Genomic DNA, 14,426 nt, shown 5'->3' with positions numbered 1-14,426 from the left:
ATATTGTTGCAATAAACCAGTGAACCTTCTTGCAAAAAAGTATGGTATAAACTCTGTCTTACAATATCTGTACCAGTAAAATGATGTCCCTGGAGAAAGTAAGTTCTTAGCCCAAAATACGGACCCCAAAATCTCTGAAGAATCCTTTGGAAGGCCCAAATCTCTCACTAAATCATTAAGGTTGAAAACAATCCCTATCATCTTTTCTATTGACATCAGATTCAGAATCAGATGAAACTGTATCAAGAGTAGGTATAGCTACATAAGGTCCATGAACAACAGGTCTTATAGCAGATTGAAGGTTTGGATATGAAATTTCCTTTTTATTCAAGTGTTGTAGCCTTGCGCATTACATAAGCAAAAATAGTAGTCATCTCCGTGGTTTCTAGGCTCACATCAAACCACTGGAATTTCAAAAGGCAAAGACATTTTCTTACCTTTAGTCCATTGTCTCAACTCTTCAACACAAATGGTGCAAACTTTGTGCGGAGCCCATGATTTGTCTTGGTCGCCAAGTTTTATTCCAAAATATGCATAAGACACTTTTTGACAAATTCTGTAATGTTTTGCCTTTGTTTCTTTACAACAAATTTATCATAAATATAACAGAATATGTTTGGGTCATTTATGCAACCTCTTGTTGCCATAGCAATGAATAAACAATATTGAAAAGAAAAAAATAATGTCAAAGTGCACACAAAAACAAATACTATCCAGAAATGACACGTCATGCTGCCTGTTAACCATTTATATAGTAGCAGCGTGTTTCTTGTGGGTTCTAGAATGATCGATAAGACTCACATTGTGATTGGTCTAGAGAAATCTACAGCTAGTGATTGTTAACATTCTAAACATAACAAAATGTGACCCAATTTCAATGAAAACGATTCACTTATGTAAAAGTACATATGACGTTTTGTGAAAAATCTGAACGTGATGGAGATAAATGAATATCATTTTTGGATTCAGTACACAGGAATTACTGTAGAACATGTAAAAATTTCAAAACAATAAAACCATCATAGGCCTGTGTATTTTATTTAACTGTAATTGTGACTAAAATCAAAATAGCCCTTCCAATCATTTTTAAAAGTTTAAACATCATGAGTTACAAATATCCAATAAACATGTTCCATCACTGCAAAATGGCAATACTAAAATAATTAAAATTTTTTACACACAGGAAATATTTCACCTAAGATAACAGTATTAATGTGGATGTCGTAACTGAAACTTGTCTCTGTAACTATGTGATCTGTTGTTTTTAAAAATCCTACAAAAATAGAACAATCACTTTATCCTACAAAAGTTGCATATGCTAAAAGAAACAACCCAATAAAAAAACTTACTAAGAAGAAGAGGCAGACGTTCGTCATGTCCTAAAGCACTGGATATAACCTCATCTGTCATCAAGTCTGCCTAGAAATGTATAGGAAACACTGCTTTACTTATTTATATACAATTACCATCATTTACAGGCACATAATTAATATTCACATCAGATATATATCACTGAAAATACATATTACTATCTTATTCCCAATTTCAATTTTGAAGATCCAAAACAAATCTTTAAAGTCATTGTGGACAAATAGGTCCCATATTGTCCCAAAATGTGATGTTATATTATATGCACTAATTTCTCACAGCACAGACTTGAGGTAGTGCAAGTATCACGATAAATTTTGACTATACATATATTAGTTTGACCACCTGCTGTGAGGACAGGTGATGACCTATTTTATCTAATTCTTTTAATAACCTATTTTGTAATTCTTTTTGGTTTGGTCTTCCATAACAATCAGAAAAGTAAATCAGCAACACTTCATTTGTGGTCACTAAAATTTGCTGAGAGAAACAGTTACAAATAAGGATGGTCAGCAGTAAAGCCACATAACTAGCAATAAGGATGTTAGAACAAATACCTATTCTGTTGTAACAATGTCTGTTGTTGAGTGGTTTCTTTTTGGATTATTTGGTAAAAACAAGAATGCTAATTCCAGTCCATTTAATACTAACAAATTTTTTTATTTCTCTGTCAACAAATTCTACACATACAGTTTCAAATAACTAATGTTAGGCCTAACTTCAAAGATAAAAAAGATTCCACTTTCTTGCTAATTTCTTGTATGTACAGTACTTCTTGTATCTCTACTATTTCACTTAAAGCACAAGTTCAAAATTTACACTAAACTAAATAAATGGCAGACTCAATAATGAACTCCTTTAGTCTTGCCTAACTAGCATTCTACATTGTTCAAATCATATACTAATCATCACAACATGCATTCATCACATGAAAACTCTTTTTACCCCAAAACAACGCAAACATCTAAATTAGGAAAAAACAACTTACAACAGTTTCATGTTCACTTTCTGTAAGAGAAAAGATGACATTTTAACAGGAAAAGTATTTCATCTGGATTTTTAATTTTTGTATTAGCTGAGTATTCAAGTTTAAGTGTAAAATTTATACTTTTGAATCAACCACATATAATTGTACACATTTTTGAGTGAACAATTACAAATCAGATTAACATGCCTCAAAGTTATGTGACCCTTGACCTCCCTTAACCTTAGTCATCACTAATGTCAAGGTCAAGTTTGACCTTTAAACTAATTTCATATGAAAAAATCTATATTTATATAAAAATTCATGTGTATTAAACTCAATACACACACATGCATAGATGATTATTTCCATGTATTATATATTTACAAACTGGTGTCATATTAATAAATGTAACATACGCACATGTATAGGGATAGTTATTTCCATGTGCTGTATATGTACAAACTTGAGTCACATTATTAAACATAACACACATGTAACGATAGTTATTTCCATGTATCGTATATGTATACAAACTTGAGTCACATTATTAAACATAAAACATGTGTAACGATAGTTATTTCCATGTGCTGTATATGTACAAACCTGAGTCACATTATTAAACATAAAACATGTGTAACGATAGTTATTTCCATGTGCTGTATATGTACAAACCTGAGTCACATTATTAAACATAACACGATAGTTATTTCCATGTAACATATGACATGATTCCTTACCACCAACTCTGATTGACAATTAATTGGTGATATCTGCATTTCTTCTTTTTTTATTACTTTTTTGAAATGTCGTACAGCATGGCGATGGACCATGGCATTGGCAGCAGCCATTGCCTCAATGACAAAAGTAGTGGTCAGGTAACTAGAATAAGAAATAAAATTACCAAATTCTTATACCTCATCATACAAATAATGTATCTTTTTCTAGCTGTTATTTATTCTGATGAACATGAAGCTTTAAATTAATATTACTTATTTCAAGTACAAGTTTTTACACCCACCATTAACATAATGTAAAAGTTCCTCTAGTTTTGCAACAAAATTACAGATTGAACTTTTAGTAAGTGTAAAAACATTGTAAGAATAATCAATCTAGCATTCTTCATGCATGAAACATGGCTTTTATTTCATTTATAAATTACACCAACTATAGTCCCAAAAGCATTTGAAAGTATAATAATGGCACAGTTCTCAGTTACTTGAAGAAATTAAATAAATCAATGTATAAAACGTTTAGTAACTTAAAAAATCACAAGAGGATAAAACAAACCCTTACTTTTTTGACAAAAAACTGCTTTGAAATATGAAGATAAAGATACATTAAATCCTCAAATGAAATTTAACATTTGCCTTACCTGAAAATGTATTTCGGGTAGATACTCACCTTCTCACTTACAAATGCTATCTTCCTCGCACATCTGCCTATGAGATTTACATAATGCTATCTTCCTCGCACATCTGCCCGGAAGATAGCATAATATAAATCTCATTCGCACATCTGCCCATGAGATTTACGTAATACTATCATCCTTGCAGATCTGCCTAGGAGATTTACATAATGCTATCTTCCTAGCACATCTGCCTATGAGATTTACGTAATGCTATATTCCTCACACATGTGCCTATGAGATTTACCAAATACTGAGTGGACATGAAAAAGGACTTAGATCTCATGACAAACCATTGCAACCAAGTTGCCTCCTCTAAAAGAAGTGATATGAGAAGAGGATACCATCTGAAAATAGGTCAACAGATGTCAATTGTCCAAAAAAAGGAATGCCAGCCCTGGACCATGAATATGGTGAGCATTGGCCCTCACAATACAACTAAATACCAAAAAGGCCAATGCTACTTCAAAGAGAAGACTAAGGAATTGGACAATGAAAGTTTCATGGACAGAACATAGAAAACATATAGAAGATGGATTAAGAGCAATGTGTAGGAAACTGTATGATGCATCTAATATGGCCAACCTTAGACCAGGTGAAAAATACCATAGATAGGGTCAGAGGAAGGAAAAAAAGGAAATGGGAAGAGAAGCAAAGAGAAGTGAAGCGATGAGCGAGACAGTGGTGGAGAACTGTCAGCAGAACATGAGACCAACAGCAGGAGAAGAGGAATAAATGGGTACCCACATGTTCAAACATGACATGACAGTCACTGAAAAGTAGAGTGATGAACTAGATGTCCGATAAAGGGAGGACAAGAAAAAGAATAAGGACTGGAACCTGTAAGGGGGAAGTTATGGGTAGCCTAATCCAGATAATGAACAGAAGTAACAGCCAAGGTCAAGAAAGAATAAAACCTGGAAAGGAATGAAGTCATACAAGGTCAGTCCAGGCCTCCAGAGAGGAATGAACACTACCAAAGACATCTGTACAAAGAAAGGGAGAAAGGTGTACAGTAAAGGGGAACATAACCTGACTAATGAATTCCAACATCAGGGAAACAAAGTAAGGAAGAATAAAGCAGAAGTGGAACAGGCTAAGCTGGTAAAGAGAAGAGAACAAACTTCTTTAGAAAATCCCTTTGGAGTATGACGAAATGCCTCAGACAAAAGGTGGACATAGGAGAAGGAATGCATGAAAGTGGTGAGAGAAAAAAAGATGCAAAAATGGGGAACCAGAGAGTGAAATAGAAGGCAAGGGGCTTGATCCCTAAGCAGGCCAAATAGATCTCAAAGACAGGGGAATTGAGAAAGTAATGGAAACATGTCTATAAGTCAGGATAAAAAAAGTCACAAACATGAGGGAGTTGAGGCATTTGGGTGTAAGACAGGAGCTACAGATAAAGTAAACAATATAAACCCTAATAACAAACAAGAAAGAAACACAAGGTAAACCCTAAGAAATGGGATCATGGAGTATAAAACAAGAAATATTAACCCTATCTGTACAGGCATCCTTTACTGCACATGTATGTCTTGAGGTAGTTAGAGACTTGCATTCAAAATTTAATTAAAATACTTTTTGTTTATGTTATACCAATTAATATGGAATTAAATTAGTAGCTAATAATCCATATTTTTAATAGTATATGAGTTTTAAGTTCTTAATTTTATAAGGCAATATAAAAAATAATCCTGAATTTTCCCTAGTTTGAGAAATGTGACATTTTTTCTCTAGGCATCCCCTATTTTCTAATTTATTTACTGCCCCTCCAATAAGTATGAAATTTAACATAAATTACTCACTACAAAAATCATCATCACTCAGACAAAACATAATTTATATAGCCTTCAATTTTGTTTGGTTACACAGCCATTAAATAGAAAATCAGACCCTCTTGCCACATTCATCTGTCACATCCTCACTTTCAGGATTTGTTAATAGTTCTCTCTGACATTTAATTCTATATTTATAACCAATAGAAGGCCAGGGTTTTCCTCTACCAAATGACGTATTATATTACATTGTTTTCTGAACAGAGAATTGTCAATTTCTCTTTTAGTACAAGCTTCATTCCCACAGGAAACATATCGACTAGCTTGGATCAATTTATAACAACTTTTGCTGCATAGTTAGAAAGCCAGAAAAATTGTTTTCATTATGGAACATTGTCTGCATGTTATTATTCTATGTTATTTAGTGCACTACTACCACTAGTATAAAAAAAGTAGGGTTAAGTGTCATCAACACTCAACAGCAAAAAAAAGGTCTAGGTAAGTTTATTAATTCTTGTTTTTCATGTGCATTTTTTATTTATTATTATAAAACTACCTAAAATGTAAAAATAGTAATCTCTTTAGTTTAGTTAAAGTTAGATTAGGTAAAATAAAATAATAAAAATGTTTCATGAGGCATGCACGCAAGCAGCTTGGAGTAGCTCATAGGTAGTGTAATTCAACAGCATAACATGAGCCCCATGTTCCCAAAGTCATTTCCAACTCATAACAACGAGAATAGAAGTTAGACACAGTTCAAAGGGCAATAAAACAATAAAATTTAAGTATAAGTAGATGTATACTGTAATGAGTTTAAAGCTACTTAGGACAAACAAATGTAGTTTCATGTTACAATTTAAAGTCATTTTAGAAAGATAAAAAAAATGGTAATTTAAGATGCATTTCAATTTCTTTTGGTGGTTACAAAGTCGATCAAATTGACCAACCTTGTATAGAGTTAGAGTTGAGAAAATAACAGATAAAATATAAAGTTTTATTAAAAACAAATGTTTGAAATGTATTTAGAAGGTTTTAGAGATTATGCAAATAAAATTTGAGATTTTTGAGATGAAGAAAAGTATTTTTAATGTCAACATGAAAATCGCTTTGCACTCGGACCCCTCTGATTTTTTGTATGTAAAAAGACTTGTAATGTTTTCTGAAAGATACACATACTATATTCTAAGTTAGTAATATCAAAACTTTATAGACTTTAAACAAGTACAAAGTGGTCACGTGATCAGTCAATTCGACTAAGCCCATGTAAAGAGAGTTAAAGCATGTGGTAATCCACAACACATTGAACAATGGCTGAGACATCCTTCACAGTTAACATCTCTCCAGAAGCCATAGTATAAATAAGTCCTGTGTGTGTAATAACAACACTCACATAGGACAAACAATCATTTGGGTATTCATGATAAAAATCAAAGCTTTGTTAACAAATGCAAATCTCAAATTAAAATCAGATGAGTAACTTTGAAGAAGAGGAGAAGAATGAAGTTATCATGAATGCACGTGCATGGGGAAGTTACTGCACATGGAGGTTGTGTCACCATCCTATTGGTGGAGGGCTTTTGTTGAATGATGACATCATCACACATCACCACAGTTCATGTCAAACATGTGAAATAAGGTGGGAGTTACCTCAAGGCTAGTGCCATGCAAATCTCATAAGCAAATGCATGAGGAATATAGAATTTCTGTGTGAGGGGGTGAGTTATCGTCTCAGAAAAATGTTTGTGTTAAAAAACCGTTTGCAAGATAACTTTAAGGTTTAAATATGAAATGATCTCAGTAATAAAAAAACAGTTCAATATTACATACGTTTTACTTTCATGAAGATAGCAATGCAAGATAAAAAATATACTAATTGTTAGTTACGGAATTATTGTATCTGTTGATGAAATCTAATTTACCTAAATCAAAAAATATAGGACAAAGTAACTTTTTATTACCCTAAAAAAGGCGGACAAAATACAAAGAAAATAACTTACAACAAGACAATCTATGGTAAGACAGCTTTTGCTCACTTAGAAAAAAGAAATATAAAAATAAAATGACAAAATTATAAATACCTCATGAAAGCAAGAGCCATGAGGATTAACAAACTGACAAGCCAACCTGCATGGGTAAATGCTGCTGGCATCGTTAGTGCTCCAGTCCCACAATCAAGTTGAAGACATACATGAGGCCAGTCTGTAGAGCAAAAAATAAATGATTTAATATCAAAAACATAACTTTACAAAATATCAAACAGGTACTAGCATTCCAAATTCACATACAAGATATAGTGATAAACTAATGACATAAAGACCAGAGGTAAAAGTGTTGATACACTTTCTTCTGTACATCATGAGTTATTGATTACATACCCCCAGGACAAAATTTATTAATACCTATAAAGGGTTCATTTCTATATCCATACACCCATACAATCACTGGTGTTCTACAATTATTGAATTCTCTGTATAATCACAGCATGAAATTCTTTATAGGTAGAGGGCTCCTTCTCTAACCATCGTAGCAGTAATTCACTATATTTCACAAGTTGCCCAGAGTAGTGTTTGTTGAAATAGGGGGCTCCATCTCCAATTATCATGGCAGTATTTATGAAAGTGCCCAGGGTTGACTTTATAGGTAAGGGAAAATAAAGAATGACTTACACCATTTTCTCATGTTTTTATATTCTGTTTTGTTTTTCATGCCATGAACTGTGTGAAACTGCTGAACAATACAAGTTATTCAACTGATAGTTTGTAGCTGATTACATGAAAGCTTCATTTGCTTTACATTATCTTAAGAAATGTGTGGTCAGGGATGAATCTTTTAATCTTGTATTGAAAGTGTTAATTAGTGTATAAAAAATGTCCAAACTATTAAAAGCTCTATTGCAATCGTAATAATGAAGATAATTATTGATCTCTTCACATCACCTTCTTCTACATGATTTAGATGAAAAGTGTCTTATCTATGATAAAGAATTCCATATGTACATCATCAGAAATACTGATGGATAAGGATAATCCTGGACGTCTGTAGAGGAAACATCAGCTGCTAAAGAAGTCACTAGAGGAAACATCAGCTGCTAAAGAAGTCACTAGTGGAAACATCAGCTGCTAAAGAAGTCACTGGTGGAAATACCAACTAATAAGGAAGTCACTAGAAGAAACATCAGCTGCTAAAGAAGTCACTAGAGGAAATACCAGCTGCTAAAGAAGTTACTAGAGGAAACACCAGCTGCTCAAGTCACTAGATGAAAAATCAGTTGCTAAATAAATCACTGGTGAAACATCTGTTGCTATTTATGTTAGTGGAAACAACAGCTGCTAAACAAGTCATTAGTGGAAACATCAGCTGCTAAAGAAGTCACTAGTGGAAACACCAACTAATAAGGAAGTCACTAGAGGAAACACCAGCTGCTAAAGAAGTCACTAGAGGAAACATCAGCTGCTAAAGAAGTCACTAGAGAAAACATCAGCTGCTAAAGAAGTCACTAGAGGAAACACCAGCTGCTAAAGAAGTCACTAGTGGAAACATCAGCTGCTAAATAAATCACTGGTCACTAGAGGAAACACCAACTGCTAAAGGAGTCACTATAAGTCATTAGAGGTTGAACACCAACTGCTAAAGGAGTCACTATCAGTCATTAGAGGTTGAACACCAACTGCTAAAGAAGTCACTAGAAGAAACACCAGATGTTAAAAAAGTTACTAGAGGAAACAACAGCTGCTAAACAAGGCAATATGGGAAAAATCAGCTGCTAAAGAAGTCATTAGAGGGAACAACAGCTGCTAAAGAAGTCACTAGAGAAAATATCAGCTGATAAGGAAGTCACTAGTGGAAACATCAACTGCTAAAGAAGTCATTAGTGGAAACAACAGCTGCTAAACAAGTCATTAGTGGAAACATCAGCTGCTAAAGAAGTCATCTTTAGCAGTTGATGTTTCCACTAGTGACTTCCTGTTATAGTACAGGACACTGTACTAACAAGATGACAGTTTAGTAGGACTAGAAGTTCCTGCCAGATGCTAAAGTACAGGACACTGTATAACAAGATGACAGTTTAGTAGGACTAGAAGTTCCGTGCCAGATGCTACAGTACAGGACACTGTGTAAAAAGATGACAGTTTAGTTTATTTTTTAGAACTGTATATACAGGAATGATGTTGGAAGTTCAAATAACTGCTGAAAAAGTATAATGAACTCCTTTAGAAGACTATGGTATAATGCAAATTACTAGATGATGGATAGACTTGGAAAACACCGATAGTAGGAATTATTTTAAAATTCCCAGTTATAAGTTATCTAATAGTAATAGATATTTTAAAAGAGGTGGAACATTTCTATACGAGGGATTAACTTGTACCCTGTTCTAATTTAGGATTTAAAAAAAATGGAAGTCAAAAATTTGGATCTATGTGGGTTACAATAGGGGTTTCAGGGATAGAAAGCTTGTATTTGACAGTTGTTATGGCTCACCTGATCAGACATTAATCTCATTGAGAAACTGAATGATGACATTGGGGGTTGTTATGTAAGTAGTGAGGGAAGAGAGGTTTCTTGAAGTTATTCAGGTTTGTTTTATACACCAAATGATCTCATAATGAACTAACAGTTATGATCCTAGATTTATTGTTAAAAACTAATGAAGAAGGAACATTTCAAGAACAGTGATCGGTTAACAACAAAATTTGATGTTCTGCTACATAATGAGAGAAAAAGATAATTTTAGTTCCTAATTTTCAGAAAGTCAATTTTGAGACCACGAGTCAATATTTATCATTAATGAATTGGGATAATGAGTTAAAAAGTGATGTGGAACAGATTTGGAAAATGTGCTTAATAAATTGCTTTTAATATAAATTGGATATATTCCTCATAATAGGAAAAGGATAGCAGAGAATGTTTACTAATGACAAAGGAGAAAATCAGAGATAAATTATGCAAGTTTAAGAGGTTTAAACTGACAGATAAGGTGGAAAATAAACAGAAATATAAAAAAGCTATGGGTTAAAAATATATTAGGAAATCTAACAGTGCTTATGAAAAATTGTTGACTGATAATGTAAACAAAATGTTAAAATATGGATTAGGCCCGTAAAGACTTGTTGAAGGACTGATTTTGAATGTTTTCTTATGTTTTTAGAAAAGAGGATGTTAGCAACATTCCTGAACCTGAATATTCTGTGGGAGATATTAGAACTGACTGGAATAATGTAGATATTATCCTTTGATGCTAAATAAAAAGATGAAAATAGAGAAAGCACCAGGATCAAACAAGGTTTTAAATATCAGATATGAATGCCTTTCTCTCATTATTTATAGATCATTAACCAGTGGGAAGCTGACTTGGGGTTGGAGAATTGCAAATATTTTCAAAAGGTTGATAACAGTTGTTTTGAAACTATACACTATTTAGCCTTACTTCTATCGTGAAAAATACCTTAGAGAGTCTCATAAAAAAAGTTATTACCAAAGAGTGCTAATCTTGCCTTATTAACCTGTTCACTTTTTTTTTTTGTAAGGATAATATTTGTTATCTAGACCAACATTTCTCAAACTGGGGTCCACGAGTCATGTCCAAAATTTCATAAAAATATGATTTATATGATAAAAAATATTTTTTGCAAAATTAAATTTATATGAATTAAAACATTTAATTTTGGAATACAACTTATCATGTACAGAGAATATTTTTTTCCAAACAAAAAACATTGATAGGTTTGGGGGGCCTGCAAAAAAAATGTCAAATTAAAAGGAGTCCTCAAGTTCTTAAAGTTTGAGAACTGCTAACCTAAATGATGAAGAGGGTGTGGACTTAGTGTATTAACTTTCAAAATAATAATTTTAATAAAGTGCCATACAGAAGATTATTTAAAAAAATCACATCAGTGGGGTTGGAGAAAGACTAGTTAATTGAGTGGCTGGATGAAAGACAAGAAGTTATTGTTAATAAACTCCAGTCAAAATGGGCCTATGTTACAATAGAGTGCCTCAGGGATCAGTACTTGGCCTTCGCTTCTTGCTTACTTACATTAATGATATTGATAAGTGCATAAATAGTAAGCTAGTAAAGTTTGCTGATGACATTAAACTTTTGGGTATTTCTAGCTCTATCAAGGATTTTCTATGATAATCTTTTCTTTAGCACCTTATCAAAAGTTTTTGAAAATCTAAACACACCAAATTCACAACCTTTTTATCATCCAGGTAACACCTAAAATCCTTGGAAAAAAAGTTAACAGATTAGTAAGGGAAGATTTAGTGAATCATGTTAGTTTTCATTTATGATCAAATATATCCCTAGATAATTTAGAAAAGTTTCTTTTATCAGAAACTCTTGAATTTCCTCCACTACAAAAGTATTACTAACTGGTTTACAATTTCCAGGACAATTCTTATAATTCACTTTAAAAATAAGATTAATATTATCAAATCTCCAGTCCTCGGATACCTGCCCACTGTCTATCGACCTATCAAAAATGAAAGAAAGAGGACTATATTTATATTTGATCCTTGACCTTCTTTAACACCCTGTTTAAAAACTTTGTCCTGGTGCTTTAGGATTTTTTTACTGACAAGGAATAAATATAGACATGATTCAGGTCGATCCCGTAAAACATTCATAGTCAGCAATATTACTAACATCCTCTCATGTAAAAACAGAAAAAAACATTTAAACGGTCAACCATCTTATAGTCTTCAACAAAAAACTTGTAATCAACATCCTTTAAGGAATTAATACTAATTTTAACATGTAGCTTATACTTAACCTACTTAAAAAAATCCTTGCTGTTTTAATATTATCAGTCAGCTGTTTCTCATAAACCATTTTACATTTATGAATTTTTTATTCTTTGAAATCTATAAATTTCCAATAGTTATGTAAATCTTCAATCCTATATAACAGTTCAAACCTCTTAAACTATTGCCATTTAACCATTGTTTACCCCTTTATGTCTTTAGTAAGACAGCTACATTTGATTTTTTCTGTTATCTTTTTTTCCTCATTTTATAAATACGACAATCTTGAACTAAAAAATATTTATTTTTAAAATTCCCAAATCTGTCCCATGTTGATAGTAAGTTAACAAACAACTATTTGTAAGCACAGTAATATTTATGGTAGAAAACATATGTTTCAACAGTTCCTTGGTCTGTCTTCTTCAAGTTACAGTTGGTAAGTCATACAGTTTATCCTGATTATAACTCACAGAGTTAACTTCTTGATTATCATTCTTTATACATTCATCCCTGACATAAAAACCCACTTTCCACCCCCTCTTTTGAAAAAAATATCTATCACTATTAAATTACCTATAATCCTGAATTTTAAAATAATTCTCATTATCAATACCTTCTAAATCTATCCAAGTTTCAGTAAATCATATTATACTGTAGCCTTATATTTAAACTTGAATCTTGAACTCATCATTCCTGATATTAAGATTAGAATAACAGCAAGATAAGATTATCTTTATATCTGATTTAAGTTTTTTTTACACTATTATTATTTAACTTCTGCTCTAAATCTTTTTACAGTCTCTTCAATGCCCTAGCAACGGATTTAATTTTTCACTTTTCTTCTTGGGATTTTCTGTATGTTACATATCTAAACTTACTACAGTGGAGTAACTTTCTCCGGCATCTGTGTTTCCTCCGGCCATGGTTCAGGTCTAGGAACTTATCTGAAATAAATATTGGTTAAAAAACTTAGTGGATTCATTAATAATTATAACCCCAATATGATTTGTCAGTACTGTAAATTACTAGCCCAGCTTCACTAATAATATTAATAGTAATACTACTGTAAATTAACAAGCTCAGCTTCACTACTAAAATTAATACTAATACTCTTGTAAATTACTAGCCCAGCTTCAATATTAATAGTAATACCACTGTAAATTGTAATGCAAACATTTATTTTACACTTTACTAACTGAAAACAAGTTTAACTAATATTATACTATAGTACTATTACTAAGTTATGAAATACTAACTACAAGTATAACTTTTTTACGTTAAAATTTAAGTATGAAATCCAAAATTTGAGTTTTGGTTCAGCTAACAGCATAAGCAATAACAATTAACACTGAAAAGTAAGTTCCAAAGTCAGTACTCAAATTATTATTGTAATTTCTATAACTTATAACTATAATAGTATAAATGAAAATCATAATACATAATAGAAGCAATTTTCGGATCCTCTTTCAAATTCTAGTGAAAAACACTTCGCTAAAATACAGACGTTAACCTTCCTCAAAATAATGCTTAACAGTAAAATTTCTTCACAATAACATTAATAGCAAGTTAACTTGAATTTTAAATAACATTGGTTTCAATTATTATTAAATTCTAAACTGGAAATGAGTATGAAACAGACACGCGCTTAAACAAAAAGTTAAAGTCTTAAGACTAAGTTCAATTTCAAACTTTAATCAACATTACACACCTCACTGCTCTTGGAGTTTTTTTTTCCTTTTTTATTTAACTAAGAAGTAAAAATGATTATATTTATATTAAATATTTCAATTTGAAAAACCCAGAAAACATATTACTCATCACATGACAACATACTCTGTGCAAACATGCTTTTAAGTTTAACGCCACCTTGATTTATTTTTATATGGAAAGAAAAACCATTCAACTATCCTTAGGAGTTGTGTAATCCTTAATCAAATACACCTAGATTTCTATAACATAATTACATACTTTGATATTAATGATTACATTGAATAATCAATATTCTTTATTTAGTATTGGTTGTCACTTTATTCTTTATTCCATATATATGGTCACAATGGCGAAAATTTATAGAAATGTTAAACATCATTGTTATCCTTTCAATTAGGTCTCAACGAGTTCATTGCAGGTGAAAACTCTACCAACTTTCATTAAACGCTTATAA

The 14,426-nt window shown here is 31.9% G+C and overlaps 1 protein-coding gene across 1 annotated transcript in view; it reads right to left on the bottom strand.

Annotated features, from left to right (window-relative positions):
• The window catches only part of LOC106471028 (transmembrane protein 104-like), a 42,240-nt gene extending 28,181 nt beyond the window's left edge, over positions 1-14,059 (bottom strand). Inside the window, exons 1-5 of the mRNA XM_013931614.2 lie at positions 13,971-14,059; positions 13,141-13,206; positions 7,594-7,714; positions 3,073-3,214; positions 1,350-1,419 (exon numbers count right to left, since the gene is read on the bottom strand). Coding sequence (XP_013787068.1) covers positions 1,350-1,419; positions 3,073-3,214; positions 7,594-7,664 — 283 coding nt within the window. The 5' untranslated portion in view covers positions 7,665-7,714; positions 13,141-13,206; positions 13,971-14,059. The remainder of the gene's footprint in view (positions 1-1,349; positions 1,420-3,072; positions 3,215-7,593; positions 7,715-13,140; positions 13,207-13,970) is intronic.
• Between the last annotated feature and the right edge of the window lie 367 nt (positions 14,060-14,426).

Source organism: Limulus polyphemus, unplaced genomic scaffold (genome assembly GCF_000517525.1).
Source record: "Limulus polyphemus unplaced genomic scaffold, Limulus_polyphemus-2.1.2 Scaffold4358, whole genome shotgun sequence".
NCBI lineage: Eukaryota > Metazoa > Arthropoda > Merostomata > Xiphosura > Limulidae > Limulus > Limulus polyphemus.
The sequence above is the reverse complement of the archived record's forward strand: the minus strand, read 5'-3'. Positions and strand labels throughout refer to the sequence as shown.